The sequence below is a fragment of the Gekko japonicus genome, unplaced genomic scaffold, assembly GCF_001447785.1.
Source record: "Gekko japonicus isolate JY-2015 unplaced genomic scaffold, Gekko_japonicus_V1.1 scaffold52, whole genome shotgun sequence".
NCBI classification, from domain to species: domain Eukaryota; kingdom Metazoa; phylum Chordata; class Lepidosauria; order Squamata; family Gekkonidae; genus Gekko; species Gekko japonicus.
The window spans coordinates 1,636,862-1,654,449 of record NW_015168653.1 but is presented as its reverse complement, the minus strand read 5'-3'; the positions used below and the strand labels follow the sequence as shown (position 1 = coordinate 1,654,449).

At 41.9% G+C, this 17,588-nt stretch overlaps 1 protein-coding gene across 5 annotated transcripts in view; it reads right to left on the bottom strand.

The window, feature by feature from the left end:
• Positions 1 to 17,588, bottom strand: part of DOCK9 (dedicator of cytokinesis 9) — a 172,875-nt gene that overhangs the window by 88,873 nt on the left and 66,414 nt on the right. For all 5 annotated transcript variants that reach the window (XM_015415110.1, XM_015415112.1, XM_015415108.1 and 2 more), the window contains exons 3-7: positions 16,407 to 16,496; positions 13,224 to 13,306; positions 10,967 to 11,036; positions 3,125 to 3,220; positions 1,078 to 1,212 (exon numbers count right to left, since the gene is read on the bottom strand). In XM_015415110.1, coding sequence (XP_015270596.1) covers positions 1,078 to 1,212; positions 3,125 to 3,220; positions 10,967 to 11,036; positions 13,224 to 13,306; positions 16,407 to 16,496 — 474 coding nt within the window. The remainder of the gene's footprint in view (positions 1 to 1,077; positions 1,213 to 3,124; positions 3,221 to 10,966; positions 11,037 to 13,223; positions 13,307 to 16,406; positions 16,497 to 17,588) is intronic.

The window sequence follows — 17,588 nt, the reverse complement described above, 5'->3', positions numbered from 1 at the left end:
AGAACAGAGGTGACTGCTTCTCATGGCTAAGATGAAGAAAAATATAGTCAAGCGTCATCAGCATACTGATGATACCCAATTCCAAATATCTTACATAAATATTATATTGAACTGCATGGGTGAGAATGCCGACCCTCTGTGGAACTCCACAAGCCACATCCCAAGAGGACAACAAAGAGTTCCCAGCTGCTCCTCTCTGCACATGGTCAGAGGAAAACAAATTAATCTCTTTAAGAAATCTTTAACTACAATTTCAGCCTCTAAACCATGTCAAAGACTGCTGACAGATCAAAACAAAACAGGGATGCTTGCTCCTCATCCAGCTTCAGATGGAGATTGTCCACCAGGAAAATGAAGGCCAAGTTCCACAGGCCAAAGACCAGATTGACTGAGTCAAGGGCAGATATGTCATCCAGGAAACCCTGGAGATGGATGCTACAATGCAGTAATAACTGCCAGAAATCTGAGAACTCAGATGTTTCCAGGTTTATTACATCAGGATGGCTACATAAGGTTCTTTGAATAGGCCGCACAATCAGCACACACATGCAAACAACCCCCTTTTTGGCCTTGACTGCTGGCAAGACTTCGACTCAGAGCTTATGTTATGTTTTGCTTCAAAAGCTTTCTAAAAAAAATAATGAAAAGTTAATATTGTAAAGGTCAAGTGAAAACATTTGGGAGGGTGGCTACGACTGTAATGAAGCTCCCACAACCAAAATCCCACACAAGAAGTTATGCACAACAATTAACAGCACTGCCCATACTCCTATTAGACCATCATACAGTCCTAAATTGCCTGTTCTCCACAGTTGGTCTTTAGTACTTGACTCTACAGACACACAACCTAAGCCAACAAACATACTCTAATGTAACATTTAATGGCATATATTAAAAATATTATCTTGACACAACAAAAGAATCAGTATATTTCTCCAAACTGCTGGTCAAAATGCACTACACACCCATTTGCATACTATTCAAAAGGCTACAGAGATGTAAGAGGAGCATGGAGTTTAAGAAGTTTGCACAAGCCCTGTACAGCAAAGTATTTATCAGCATAAATGCTATATTTACCTGGACCACCCCCATGCAGGAATCCAGAAATATCGACCCCTTTGGTTCTTTAGATATCTTCTCATCTTTGTAGAAATTGAGATTATATGACCCATCACCAAGTTGTAGTAGGTGGAAAAATCTCCTTTTGAATGACTAGTTGTGAACAATAAAATTGTATTAAAAATGACACACACACACAAACAAAGAAGTGTACTACATTTTTGTATATTAACCACCTGTCAAGAGACTGGTCTCTTTTTGTAGTCACTTATCAATTTAAACAATGGTTCAGGCTGAGGTCCAAGCATAGATCGTAGAAGCTTTTCTCTTTCTGAGAACTGAGGTCAAGCTGACTGTAACTTCGAAGAATGAGATAAGGAGATGGGAGGTTGTCACAGGTGCAGGCAGACCATTAGGCCTAGCAGTTTCAAGGCCAAAAGGATCCAGAAGGACCCATTCCATTTTGTTAGTGCAAAGCCTTATGGGCCAGGGAAGGTGCTTGCTGGTTGGACCCTATAAAGCTGCAGAGTATATGGTCTCGTTAGGGCAACCCACCCACTGGTTGATTCACCTGATTAGCAACACAATTAATTGGTCAAGTTACATAATTGACCATATATTTGATTGGTTAACTAGAATCATGCCAACATGGGTCATCAGGCATAAAAAAAGATTCTGTAGGCCCCGGTAACACGGACCGGATATCGCGGGGGGAGGCATGGCTAATTGCCCCAGCACAGTTTGATCCGCGATTACGCCAGCGGCACACCATGGGTTCTTCCCTCGGCGCCGGCAGGTAAACAAGGGACCAGAGGGGAATGCTGCGTGCCGGCGCGATCACACCACGGGCGTCTGGAGGCAGCCCATGGCAAACGTTTACTAGTACCTTGGAGGTACTAGTTTTTTAACGCGCATTGTCGGCGGTAAGCCACGGGTGCGCTCCACTACCCAAATGTTGGGGTGTGATCGCGCCCGGATAATCCGCCCACCATCCGTGCCTCTCCCGCGGCAACTTTGCCGTGTGACCAGGGCCTCAGTCTAGTTTTCACCTTTTGTCTCTATAACAATCTAACTTCTTGATTCTGGGTAGGCCTGGGTGAAAAGAGCAAGTGTTTGGACTTGGACTCTGAAACTATATTGGACTCATGCCAGGTAGCATCTGGATTTAGAACCAATGCTTGTAAAAGTGCTAAGGTTAGATATTTAGCTTCATTGGTTTACCCTTACTGCTCTTTTATTTTATATTCCTGCTCAACCTTTTAATAAATCACTTTAATCATATTTTGTGGTGTTCTTGGGTTTTGGAGCTTCAATCTGAATACAGTACTTTAGCCCATATTAGCTACAGCTACCAGAATAATTGTTTTCTGGAACTCAACTTGTAAGGGTCGTAGCTTGAAGGGTTGACTTCTTGATCTTAGACTCATGAGAGCTAGAGGCTTAATTCTTTGGTCTCTGGCTAATGGGGTAATATGGGGACTGGTGGCAGCATTACCCTGGGGTGTGTGAATTCACACTTCAGCTCTTTTGATTTTGCCTTGACCAACCTGTCACCCTTAAGGAGGACTTCAGCCTTCCAATCCTTAATACTCCCCAGGTACTTACAACATCATCTAACACACTTGCTCCATTCACATGTAACTGCCAAACCATGGTTTGGCCAGTTGTGTCCAGTAATCAGGCTCATGCGTGTAGCTTTCCTCCCTCTCTTCCTGTGTCTCGGCAAACCATAGTTTGACATTATACACAGATTGGGCAAATTATGCCTTGGTGAGGAACAAAAAAGGATGGAAGGAATCACATAACAAGGGGAGGGGGAAGGGAGAATGAACCTGCAGTATGTTTCTGATTTTTCAAGCAATGGGTTGAAAAGATTGGGAACACTGCAAATCAACTGGGATGAGCTGCGGTCAGTTTCCAAGGAAGCCTCTGGATTCTGGCCACTATGCTACAAAACGTTACAGAACCACAACTGATACTGAAATCAGTAGCACTTAACAAATGTATAACTGGGTATATCGTTGCAATCCACTAAGAGTTTGTAAGTAGAGGAGATCAAGCATACCCGCATAGTCACACTAATAGCACTGTTCATGTTGCCTTTGTACAGCCATCCTTGTTTTGTAATGCCTCCTTTCTGAGACCCTAAGGATGCCGCATCCTGTTTAAAAAGAAGTAGAGACAGCATTTAGTCCTTTACTTATATGTGCTTACATGGGTTTCTAAAAATATCAAAACAATCTGTAACAGAATGTAAATCCATGACTAAAAAGACTACATCGTGCTAAAACAAAGTAATTTTTATGTCACTTTAACAGAATGTTATTTGTATCTGTTTTTTCCTATGCAGACATGACATTCAAGTTCACTACCAGAAAGGGCTTGCAGAAACAAGCAATATCCTCAGCTCCCTTTTCTGGCAAAAAAAGTATATTTTGTTTCATATATATTCATGCCCCATAAACAGAAACCCAGGTTTGACCTGACACAGTTCAGTGCCTCATGTAATTAGTTCTCCAAGTAGTAGCAAGATACCAACATTCTGCTGGATCTTAAGGGTGCTGTGTGGGGCACATACTGTAAGCTTCCACCATAGAATCAGTACCCCTTTACGAGAGGACCTGTTCATATTTCTGATGTGTCAGCACCACTCTAAGATTAGTAACATAATAGCTAAGTTCTACCAGCAACGCTGATGGCAATTTCTGACAAAGATTTTAATGATGATATCAATTAAGATTTCACCATTCAAACTTTAACCCAAATTAGACCACCAGGTATTCAAAAAATGAGGAAGAAAGAAACAAACAAAAAGACCCCACAACCCACATGAACACTGCATTATTTGACAATCTATTCACTTCTCTGCAAATTGTTCTGTACTTTTTGATATTACTATTTTAGATCCAACTGTGCTGCCTTTACACGTTTTTCCTTCAGCACATAAGGCAGGGTTATGAGAATCAGCCATCTACTGTGAACTGTGAATGCACTTTAGACCACACCATCTGTTAAATCAATAGAAAGCAACAGATGCCAATTATGCAGTAATTTTACAACAGAAAGTTGTTTCCTGGTTCCTGGAGATCAGGTCATTTCCCTATCCCAGTTACATACAGGGCATGTTTCCAATCACTTTGAATCAAACAAAGTACACTGAATGCTGATATGATCACTGTGCCACATACAACCTCTTACATAAATATCTGTAATCCGTATTAACAAATGACCTTTTCAAATGTTATTTGTTTAGTATTCGCTATTGAGGTTTGATTATACTTCTGCTAGTTTCTGCTCCAGATTAGAGAACTGTAGTTTAAGAGATCCACATCAAAATAAACATTCTGTTTTTCACACTTCAGCTGAAAAGTCCTCAAAGCAGTTCACAACACTGTAAAAGTACTATTAGCTATTTATTTCCCTTCCCCTCCTGTTCCCAATATATTATAAATCCTGCTGCTAAGTGAATTATTTTATGGGTTGTAGCCTTGAACACTCTTCTCCTGTGACACTCTGATGTGAGACACTTATTTATTTTATTTATTTATTTATTTTGCGACTTGTATCCCACCCTACACATAGTGTCTCAGGGCGGCTAACAATTAAAGTTAAAAATATAAGACAATAAAACAATGTTACATAGCATATTAAAAACAGTGCTACAATAAATTACTTAAAATACCCAAGATGCACAACAATCGCATTGATGGCAGATTTTCTTAAAGACATGAGCGCCAGGAGTGTTGTTTCCAGACTTCAATCGGGCGACACCCACCGCTCCTTCACATTGCGGTAGGTGGAAGATAGTGTCTCGGTGATGAAATAGTGGCGGTGGTGGCTCCTACTCAAAGGCCTGGCGGAAGAGCTCCGTCTTGCAGGCCCTGTGGAACTGTACAAGGTCCCGCAGGGCCTGGATCTCCTCCAGGAGCTCATTCCACCAGGTAGGAGGCGCCACCGAAAACGCCCTGGCTCTGGTGTGGGACAGCTTCATGACACAGGGGCCTGGTACTTCAAGGCGATGGAGATTCCCCGATCGCAGTGCTCTTGAGGGAACATACGGGAAGAGGCGGTCCCTTAGGTAAGCCGGACCCTGGCCATTCAGGGCTTTAAAGGTAAGCACCAGCAGTGCTAGTGTCTGGACTGATGCTTATATAGCTGTCCAAGAACTACAACTAATCAGCACAAGCGCAGCACAACAGGGTCTAGTGCTATCACCACCTATGCACCCAATAACAGAGATAAAAACTGATCTTATTTACAAGCCACATTGGTGTACTTCCAAATAAAATTAATATGGAATACAGTGCACACTGCACATTGCACAGATTAAATTACACATCTAATACAAAGCCAGCCTGTGGGTTTGTTTTGCTCAGGTTCTCTACAAAAGAATCCATGGTACCATATCTGTAGAATTCCTTTCCCCCCATTCCTGTACTTTTAATACTCTAGCAAACATGGGGGGGGGGGGAATCCCAAAGCCCCCCAAAAATTTATTCTGGGGTTTATTTATTTATTGTATTTATTCCCCACCCATCCCACCAATGAGCTCAGGGCGGGTAACATCATATTACAATAAATACAATTAAAAATTTAAAAACACAATATAAACATTAAAATTGGTGGTTACAGCTTAACAGCGGGCTATGAGAGCTTCTGGCCCATTGGTACAGATGGGTGGGTGGGTGACAGAGACCTCAGGGAGGCTATATATGGATGCCCACTGCCTCAGCCAAAGGCCTGGTGGAACAGCTCCATCTTGCAGGCCCTGCAGAATTGAAGATCCCGCAGGGCCCTGATCTCAATAGGGAGCATGTTCCACCAGGCAGGGGCCAGGGCAGAGAAAGCTCTGGCCCTGGTCGAGGCAAGACGGATGCCACTCGGGCCATGGACAACCAGAATATGTTGATCCTTAGAGCTCAATGCTCTTTGAGGCATATATGGGAAGAGGCGGTCCCTTAGATATGTCAGTCCCAGGCCATGTAAGGCTTTGAAGGTTATTACCAACACCTTGAAGTGAATCCAGTACTAAACTGGTAACCAATATTTTCACTCCAAGACAAATTCCTAATAACTTTTTGTGTGTGTGTGTGGCAGAACTCAGTGTATTTCATACTATCCAAACATACAAGGCCTGTAAACACTTTCACATAAGGTACAATGTTTCTTTTGAGCAGATTCTCCTCTCTCTGTTTTTGGATACTGAGAAACTCATACAAGTACTGTTCCTTTATAGAGCAATCTTTTGCCCCAATTTTAAGCAACAACTATGCATTGAAGCCAGGGCTCGTTTCGAACCGGAGCAGGCCAGAGCAGTGCTCTGGCAGTGATGGAAGGCGCCCCGCCCCCCGCCTAGGCCTGCCTCTTCCCAAGTGGCCCTTCGACTTGCCGCAGGACCGGCTCCTGCGGCTGTCGGTGTCTCCCCGTCAGCTTGCCAGCCAGTCCCGCCTCCTCACTTCCTGCTGCGCTGGCCTGCGTGCCTGCCTGCCGCCCCTCCCTCTCCTTTCCTTGTGCCCTGCTCAGCTTTAGCAGCCTCCCCCGGCCTCCAAGGTGAGCCTAAGAGTCCTGGGGGTGGGGGGGGGAGTTCTGAAGCAGTGGGCCAGCACACCAGAGCTGAGACCCAGGAGAAGAAGGTGATGCTGGACTTAAACTTGGTTCTGTCGCTTCCCACCTGGTCCTCCTCTCCTTGCGGCCTGCTCGGCTAGGGGGGAGAGGCTCTTGGCGGAAGAGCTGCCGGCACCCCCCCCCTCCCTTGAGGAGTGCAGGCTTTTTTTTTGCCCCCTTCTGCAAGGAACTGAGATGGGGGGGCATGCCTGGGCTGTGCACGTTCCCGGCTGCCCCCGCCAGTGGTTGGTGTCAGGCTTTATGCGTGCGGCATGCTGCGCGCCTCCAGGCAACTTTGGCAGCATCCCCTGGCCTCCGAGGTGAGCCGAAGAGTCCTGGGGGCTGGGAGGGGGGGCCGAAACTCTGAAGCAGTGGGCCAGCACACCAGAGCTGAGACCCAGGAGAAGAAGGTGATGCTGGCCTTGAACTTGGTTCTGCTGCTTCTCACCTGACTCTATGGACAGGCTCATCCCTAGGAAGGCAAGGAAGGCGTGCGGGGGGGGGGGACTGGGGTTGGGAGCCTCCGATCCTCGCCTGGCAGGAGGGGGATCCGTTTGAGCATGCTGAGAAGTAACTCTAGTATTTCACTTAGGAGGGCAGCCCAGATGAAGTCAATCCCATCAGTCCAGGTCTGGCCACGGTGCCTTGTAGGGAGAAGAGGGCTTTTCTCCTTCATTCATCTACAGCACTGAGAGGGTTAAGGTGAGCGAGTGGCTTCCTAGAGAGGCCAAGCAAGGAGAGGGGGCAGGAGAGAAGAAAAGGGCGGGAGAGAGGACCGGCCGAAGAGAAGAGGAAAGGCTTCAGAGCTGCAACAGGAGGGCAAAAAGCTATGTTGCAGCCGGCTTTACTCACAAGTAAGTCATGGGGGGGAAATACTTTTCAGTTGTGGAAGAGAGAAATGCAGCTGTCGAGTGAGTGTTTTTGACGGGGGGAGTTGGGATTAAATGGTTCTAAAACGTCTGTTCCCTGTAGACAAAGTTCTTGTCTCTCCTTCTTCCTCCTAATGGCTTTCTCTGCTGCCCTAGCTGGCACAGGGGACCCTGCCCACCGGTTGGGGAGCCTGGGGGCAGAATTGGGCATGGGGTGGGGGAGCAGTACACAAGTTGCAGCTTCCTGTCAAGGGAAGCAAGCTGAAACCATCCATACTCCCTGAGCTGGCTTGGGTTGAAGGGAAAAAGCAGCTGCTATGAATGGTCCGCGACTTGCATGCACCCTAAGAAGCCCATGTGAAAGACAGAAACATCATCTTACTATGCCGGGCAGTGAGAAACGTATTAATGATATCCGGACATCATCACATTCCTTTCCATATCTAGACCAACATCACAAACGACATGGTTTCTCTGCCGTGTGCCAGTTGAAGCTGGAGTGCTTACTCCTGAGTAGATCTGCTTGCAGGTATGCACCTACCTATTAGCAGGTGTATTCACAAGTATGCGCACCAACTCACTGTGTATGGGTATCAGGCATGGAAAACTTGTACACAAGTGGATCTTCTTGCAGTGGTTACTTAGCATGACAGCCTGGTACAGGCATTTGCAAGCAGTTCCTGTACTGCTGTTTACAACAGATGAATTGAAACTGAAAGTGCAGAGTCAAGGAGGGGCCAAGAAAAAAAAAAGAAACGCAGGGTGAATTGCTAGTGCTGTTGTTGTTCAGTCGCACAGTCGAGTCCGACTCTTCGCGACCCCATGGACCAGATCATGCCAGGCCTTCCGGTCTTCCGCCGTCCTCTGAAGTTTGCTTCCTGGAGAAGGAAATGGCAACCCACTCCAGTATTTTTGCCAAGAAAACCCCATGGACAGTATCAAAAGGCTGGTGCTGACACAGCCTTAATTGTGGGCATGACTGAGGACCAAGACCATGCCTGAAAACAGTAATCTGAGAACAGTAATCTGACCTGAAGGAATTGGTGACAAAATTTGCTAAAGAAAAGGCATGCAAAATGAGATTCTGATGCGCCTGAAATGGAAACATTAAAGAGACTTAAATTTCATCATCACAATTAACAGGATTTTTCAAAATGCTTTGTGATTTGTGTTTTTCTGTTTGAGAGAGAAAATCAGAGATTGTATTACTTGTTCTCACAATTTATTTTTAAAAAATTAGCAATTTCAAATGTGTTTTCCATTCTTCCTAAAATGCATTTATGTTTGAAAATTAACTGATTTCTGGAGCCAGCCTGGTGGTTTTCCCGGGGATAATTTTCAAAGAGAAGATGCTACTGCTCAGAAAAACCTTCTTCTCTTCTCCACCAATCTGGATTTCATGAAGGCAACTAGCAGCAGGGTTTCTTTACAGGGGGCTGGCAAGGAAGAAGACCACATGTGCTGCTTCCACACAGAGACATTTCCTGCTATGAATGCAGAGGCACTTGCATTAACTGTGTGTGTGTGAGAGTGAGTGAGTGTGAAGTGCCTTCAAGTCACTCCCAATTTATGAAAACCCTATGAATTAATATCCTCCAAAACATCCTATTGTTGACAGTCTTGCTAAGGTCTTGCAAACTGAGGACCACGGCTTCCTTTATCGAGTCAATGTATCTCATGTTGTGCTTATAAAAAGGTTCCCCAAAGCTGTCCCTGAAGTGTGACCGACAGATGTGTGTCCCTAAACACCTGTTCACAGGAAGGCATCAGCAAGCTAGGTAAGACAAGAAGAGGACACTGGCCTCTCTCACTCATACATGACACTGCTGCTGTTGTAAACTCTCAGGATGCACCCACAGTCTGTGTGGAGCTGTTCTATGTGTCCTTTAGACTGTGAAAAGGGGCTGTGCTACTAATTCCTGTGTTCTGTAATGGAGGGATGAAGGGGCTTCATTTCTGTGTGATCTTTTGTAAAAAAAACCCTAGAACCTCCAGAGTCCACCAATGTGTGCTAACTTTGCAAAACCAGATTGCGTAGAATCACTTAACAATTGATGCATAACTGATCTGTGTTAAACGATCCTGAGAATGTACTTGCTGGATCTGCCTAGTCTGATTTTTATAGTCCCTAAGGGAAAGTGATTTAAAAAACCTTATCTGTTCCACTGTAAGACTCTACAAACTGCAGATCAGAGACTCCCCTTTCATGCAGGGAAATATCTTGTTCTCCCCCAAATGGCACACTTTTTGTACTGAACATCCAGCCTGATGAAGTTCTGGGGAAACTGGAACAATGGATCCCTCCCTCTTCATCTCTTTGTCCTCTTTCTTTCCCTCCTTCTTTCCTTCTCTTTCGTTCCCTCTTTCCCTTTTTTTTTCCTCTCTCCCTCCATTCCTTCTCTCTCTCTCTCTCTCTCTCTCTCTCTCTGTACAGATCTGCACGTGTCCCCATCCCCCCCATAGTTAGCAATCCAAAAGCATCCAGTGGAGCCTGAGCGGTGGGTGTTGCCTTCTGACACACTTCCGGTGATGACAGGGGGTCTGGCATATGCAAATGTTATGCTAATGAGCTCCTGCACCTCTTTTTCTACGAAATGACCCCTGATTGAAGCTAAGATGTTAGAAAACATGAACTTCCATAAATTTTAAAGGCAAACATGTAAAATTATTGATTTCTAATGCTGTTAGTATCTCGGGGTATTATTCTGCCCAAATAACATCTCTATAAATGCTATCCAGGTTATCAGGTTGTCAGTAGGGAGTGTATCTCTCCAGAGCACTTAAAAGTGCTTCCCTTGATCTTGCTTTTCTGTAAAAAAAATCCTCATGGGGTATTTTTGTACCCCAATCCGTTATGTGAACTAGTCAAAATCTGATGAAGGCAAAGGAGTACTGTAATTTTAAAAGTTAGCTGGTCTATGGTACCTATGGCATCTCTTCAACAAGCAAGGCTCCATAACTTGAAATGTAGATACTGGGTATTTTTTAAAAACAATTATGGTCAGTAACAACAGGACTCATGTAAGAAAGGTCCTGTCAGCAGCTGTATAATAGTTTATCACCATCAAGCTACTCCCCCTGGGTTATCAACTTCATCCATTTCATTCTGATCCAGAGTTCTAGGTGGGCACTTAAGGGGAGCTCCTTTGTATTCCCAGTAAGCTCTGTGAATGAACCCGATATACAGGATCAAAGGAATGAATGAAGTAGATTAACCACTGAAATTAATGGGAAATCTTCTCTGAGAATCAGAGTTTCATGTGCACCCAAATGCTTCCAGTGCCCAAAACAGATCATTAAACAAAGTGACCCATCATCCAACACATTTCAACATGCTTCAGGCATACTAGTAATTTCTATTGCAAGTATTTATTTTTTTACCTTACTATTTTTGTATCTGAACAGCAAAATGAAGCAAGAAATCATACACTTACCTCATCTTTATCTGCTTCTTCATCAACTTCATACACATGAACTGGAAGTTTTTCCAACTTGGTTCCTTTGCTATGGAGGGGGAAAAAGCCCAGATCTCATAACAGAAACTTCAGTATCAATGCCACTTCACACACAGATGGCCACAACTTTTCAATGTGCATACACATGAAAAAACATATACATAGATGTGCCTGCTGTTGTTTTTTTTAAAGTACATGCCAAGCATGACATCATCCTAACATCCTTATTACAAATCTAACTTATTAAAGAACTGCCTGGATCTTCTCACTGAAAAGCTTGTTTGCAAAGAGATAGCAAAACAGACATCACCCATAGTTATGGGAGAAAAGGTACAACATTTTGTACATATTTGTCATGTCATGACCAGAATGGCAATCTTGATGCCAACAGATTGACCACCTTTACCTTTCACATCACTAACAGGTCTACCTGGATTCTATGTTGTATGGCACATTCTACATTCTTCCACCTACCTCTCTCTCTACAACAATTGTGACTCATCCCTTTGCCCCTCACCTCCCACCCTAGGACTATTTCCCATCTGACCATCAAGCAGTGGGCCATTAAATGACCAGCTGTCAAGCCTGAATTGCAAACTCTGTGAGTGGACACTGAGAATGGCTCCTTAGCACCCCCTGCAGTTGGGGAACCTGAAAGGCCCCCAATCCCAGGCAGTATGGCTATCTACAATTTATGAATGCAGATGACTGAGTTAACCAGAGTTAATTTCTCCCTACACACACACACACACACACACACTCCCCCCCCACAACCCAGACTAAATATTGGTTTAGAATCTCAGTTTGTAAGGAAAAACTAACTTGTTAACTCAGGCACCTCCATTTGTATGTCATGAACAACTGAAGTTTGTTTTAAACCAGGATTCCATCATCCCATTTCCCCCCAGAGCACTCCATGCAAGAAAGGAAAGGGGAAGAAAGACAAGCAAGACGAGTCTATCCCAGCAACGAGTCAAGTTCATACTGAACATGATCTCTGAATGCATCTAGTGTTCTATCAATATGATTAATATTTAAAATCTTAATCTGGGGCAGTTTTAACATTAGGTTTGAATCTAAATTGTTCATTCATACAGTAGCCTTAAGATTTAGCACTTTTTGTTATTTTAAAAAGTTTGTGTCAAATCAGAAGGGAATAAGGCTCCATTAATTTGCCACTTAGATTACATGCTGCATGCTATTTCTCTAAAACCAAGGAGCCCCATACATGCATACAAAATACCTTTGTATGTATAAGGGTGCTCCTCCAATTGTACCTATTCATGCAGTTTCAATTGCAGCTTTGTAAAATCCCTTTCATTTTAGGAACACCTTTGCACATATCCTGGAAATTGCAGTAAGAAGGAGCTCTTCCAAAACTCTACATGTGTGGCAGTTCCCACTTCAACAAGTTTTTAATTATTTCAAAGTTTACAAAATTACAATAGATTAATAAAGAAAAACGTTAAATGTTTTGTACAAATTTTAAATAGTATACAACATTGTGCACAACAATGTTGTTGTTCAGCCGCACAGTTGAGGCCCTCCTGTTTTCTGTCGTGCTCTGGAGTTTGCTTAATTTCATGTTTGTTGCATCGATAACACTGTCTAACCATCTCATCCTTTGCCATACCCTTCTTCTTTTACTTTCAATCTTTCCCAGCATCAGGGTCTTCTCCAGTGAGTGCTCCCTTCTCATCAACAATAATCACACAATCAACAATAATCACACACACAATCAACAAAAATCACAACAATAATCACACAATCAACAATAAACACACGTATAACATTCTGTGAACAAATTAATAAAACAAGAAATCTGCATATCTAGTAGGTAAGGCACTAGGATCATGTTCAACTGTTGTACCATAAGTAAAAAAATGCAAACCATTTTCCCACAAAGCAGCATTTTTGGAAGGGTTATCTGCATTTAGCAACTGAGATGCTATCTTGTCCATCAACTATGATGTCCCATAGTTTTGAAAAACATTGTTTAAGGGTTGGAATTTTTTCTGTTTTCCATAATTGTGCTATTAATGTTTTTGCCACTTCAACAAGTTTTCAGTCCAGTGGCGCCTTTAAGACCAACAAAGGTTTATTCAAGGTATGAACTTTCATGTGCATGCACACTTTTTCAGATCATATTTCTAGATTTTGCACAAAATATGGAAGCCAACAGTAAAGGCAACCTTTTTGTAAGTATACAGGATATATTGTAGAAAATTTTACTCACTTGGGAAGCTGTCGAAACTCTCCCGAGTAGTCTTCATATTTATAATTGACAACATGCCAGTCTGAGTTGTATGTTTTAATGCACTTTTTAAAAAGGAGAGAGCATACAGTACAAAGGTTTAGCAGAAATTATTTACATACTGTGTAATTTTCTCATGCAGTGAAAGGGCCTTTTGATTAAACTATAGTTTTTAACACAGTGCCAGTTAAAGAACACACACTTTGATGAACTTCTGTTACCAGTTTTAAAGCACTTGACATCACTAAAAGTGAAGGCTACCATTTTTTAGAAACAATACAATTGTAAAACTAAAAGCTCACTCATATGTTATTCTAAACATTCAATCAAAAAATATATCATGAAAGAAATGGTTGGATCATATGGCTCTATTTTTAATCTGGCGACAGAACTGTCTTAAACTTAAGCTCTGTTCTTGAAGTGTAGCCGTCCCAAATAGAGGAAATACATTTGCACTCCACCCATGCTGCACTAACATAACAGTTCTCATTTATTTTGGCTCTGGCTTTAGCTTATCTTGTGAGTTCAGTCAAAAACATTATACAACAGTTATGTCAGTAACAAATTTGTCATAAAAGTTAATTTAGTAGCTCTCATGGCTAGCCTTGTTCAGAGGTTATACAACAAGATGAACCACACAATTTTCATCTTATAAAGTACAGGAAAACAATGTGACAGTTTAAAAAGTGAAAAGACTGGGATTTTGCATTAGTGTCTAAATCAACACATTATGGTAGGTTAAAATCAGAAGGAGATTGAGACTGGGAAGAGCAGCCACGAAGGAGCTACAAAAGATTCTTAAGTGTCACTGGTGATCAAGTTAATTCATGCCATAGTATTCTCCTTCTCTATGTATGGGTGTGAAAGTAGGACAATGAAGAAAAGTGACAGGAAGAAAGTTGATTCATTTGAAATGTGGTGTTGGAGGAGAGTTTTACAGATACCATGGACCACCAAAAAGACAAATAAGTGGGTTCTAAGTCAAATTGAGCCTGAATTCTCTGAAGAAGCTAAAATGACTGAACTGAGGCTATTGTACTTTGGTCACATTATGAAAAGACAAGAGTCACTGGAAAAGACAATAATGCTAGGAAAAGTTGAAGACAGCACGAATAGAGAAAGACCTAACATGAGATGGATTGACTCTATAAAGGAAGCCACGGTCTTCAGTTTGCAAGACCTGAGCAAGGATGTTAACAAGAGGATGTTTGGAAGGACATTAATTCATAGGATCATATGTTGGAAACAACCTGATGGCACTTTAACACACACAGAAAGATTAGTTCCAGTGGTAATAAAAGTATTGAGAGATGGAAATGACAAGCTGGGGTGCATTTGTAATGTTCTGGCATGGCATGTAACCAGAACGTGAAAAGAAACTTCCAGAGGATAGTAGAAAAGAAATGAATATTTAGTGGTTAAACATATTATTGATCCAGATGTTTAAACAATTCATGGAAACATCTATAAGGATACAAAGTGATATGATATTGTTGTCTTTATTTGAGCGGTGGCACAGTGGGTATATCCCACTGTCTTAACATCCGAACTGTGTTAGTTCGAGCCCCGCACTGGTGTGAGCAGCCAGCCTGTTGTCCCCAGCTCATTGTCCACCCAGCGATTCGAAAGCTTCGGCGATAAAATGGGAACCACTCCTTAGAGAGGGTGGGCACACCAATCTCCCTTGTGGGAGGGTGTTAGCTGACGGTCGGGACGTCCTGGTCAAGGTTTGGAAAAGGCGGAAGAACTTCTCGGCTACAAAAATCCCTGCAGTGGATGTTTCCGGCCAGACAGTGGCAGTGTGGCGATTTGACATACAGGTCCTGAAGCCTGGTCGACAAGCAGCCGTTCGGAAAATGACTGAGCCAAGCCAGAAGACGTTTACACCGTGCAGTGACAGTGTGTGCAATTAAATGAATATATGTTGTCTTCCCTATCCCCTATGAACATTGTTAGTCATATGTTATTTATACCTGTCAGTGCTTTGAGGACAAGGTATTTGAAATATTCTTACCTGAATCTACTCAGGATAATAATATAAGGCTTAATACCAAAGCAATTCTTTATTTAGGAAACATTTATGAAAGAGGACTTGTTGGACACACAGATTTATACTGTCTATAAAACTATCAGTATTGTTTTGTTTGTTTTTCCATGGAAATGCCAACTCAACATGACACAATATTTATCTGGCTTATACAAAATTGCCAAATCTTTTGTGTCTGTTTTTATTTAATAAGAATTTGGGTGGAGGACTGGAAATACTGCAGGTTTGAGTAGAGCTGAATGTACAATTAGCCAATACTGAATATGCTACAAACACAGTAATGGAGTGCCACATGCTAGAGTTTTCTGCACACTTCCATTAGCTGCCACTTTCCTTACTATAGAACTGGAGGGCGTTAAAAAAATCAATAATGATTATAGTGCTATAGGGATGTTATAGCACTATGTTGCTCCACAAGTAAAATAAAAATATTTTGAAACATCTGGCCTGATAAATAGTTCTGGTGAGCTTGAAAGCCTGCATACTGGTATGTATCATTTCTTCTGTCCTAAAAAAATATATTACATTGATTGTGTTCTTGTTGTTTTGGATTATAGTGCTATAGCAACTGCTGATGCAACCCCCTAAAAAGAGAAACCCCAAAGAGCTCCAGTGCTACAGTGGGGGAAATGGTAGCTGTAAGAGGCTGAAGGAAAGAAAATGGTGCTGACATGGCTGATTATTTTGTATTATTAAACTATTTTAATTTAACAAAGCTCTTGGTTGAAAGATTACTAAAAATGCATTATATAAATAACTAGACCCATGTTAAAAGGATTTTGCTGCCACCAAGTACAGTGCTCTAGAAGTACTTTCATCTCAAACTGTAGCTCCAGGATTTCTTATATACGCTTTGTTCTAAATTCCAAGTGGAAGACCATGCTCACCTTTCAAACTGTTTTGTATCTAGGAAATGTTTGGCAAATATATGTGCTGTAATATAATTAAGCACATAGATCTGGACCCTATCAGCTTTTCATTAGCAGAAGCAGATGCAAATCCACCCCCCACACACACACACACAAGATTGACCCTCTTTGCTTTTGCACCAATGGAACACTGGAAGGATCCAACCAAAACAGTGAGCATTTAGTAGTATGTACATTAAGTGGCATTACCTCAGTTACAAATAAGCTATGAGCTTCTTTCTCTGCATTGTCAGGAACCGTAGAGCATATATATGGACGCTGTCGTGTCAGTATTGCTGTCTGTTAATGAGAAAAAGTAGTATTAACTGCAAAAATAAGTTGCATTTATGACTATTTAAATTTTTTAAATGATTTACTTTCAATCAAATAAAACCAGCAAAGTAGCTTACTGCACTAATTTTTAAATCAGAATTATACTGCACCAATTTCCCAACACATACTTTTACACTTTGAGTTACTGGTAATGTTCCTGACTTTATACTGCAGTCCCTGACATTCATGTTCCTAGACTGTCTACTTATAAAATACAGATAATAGTGGGAATTTCTATGGCATTTGTAATCAGAACAGTTCAGTTTCCTGTTCAGCAATTTAAGACTGTACGACTGTAATCTCTTTAAAGTAAGGAGAAGGAAGTCTGAGTTTCAAAAAAATCCACATGCTTTTTGAAAATGTTACGGAAAAGGATTTTATTGCAATGTTCAGCACACCTCCCTGTACAGAAAAGTAAGACATATCGAGAAACATAAGTAAAAACTGCTCACTATTCACTATCTTTTAACAGTCAAAGGACATATCCAGGGTGATACAAAATCAGAAATAGTATGCCAGGCAGCTGCTGCAATTGATCTGTGTCACAGCCTCAAACAGTTCAAAAATATTCTCTCAGATGCAGAATCCCCAATATCTCTAGGTACCATTCCTCCATGGCTGTAAAGCCTCTTTTTTAGCCATCTTTTTGCTATCTGTCAAAATTCCTTCATTTTACTAGTAGTATTTCTTTAGTATGTCAATAACAACAGGTATTAATTCGCAGTGTGCTATGTCCCAAAAAACTTATGAATCTTGTTGATTTTGTTTACAATTCTAAGATGGCTTAAAAGGAGTCTCACTAGGATGTGTTATTAGCACAAGATATTTAGCCTTTTTTTTTTTTGAGGCACACATTCTATTGGTTGCAGCCGCACCTGTTTCCTACATTCAGTACTGTCTTTCCATGGATACGATACATATTTCTTCCTGTTTGTAGCAAAAATAGCACTATCCAAACATAAGGTTAATCTTACCTCACTCACCTCTTTACAAAGGACATCCTTCTTTAAAACAAGAGCCATTTACAAAATATGCCTTGAAAAATGTCAGCAACCCATG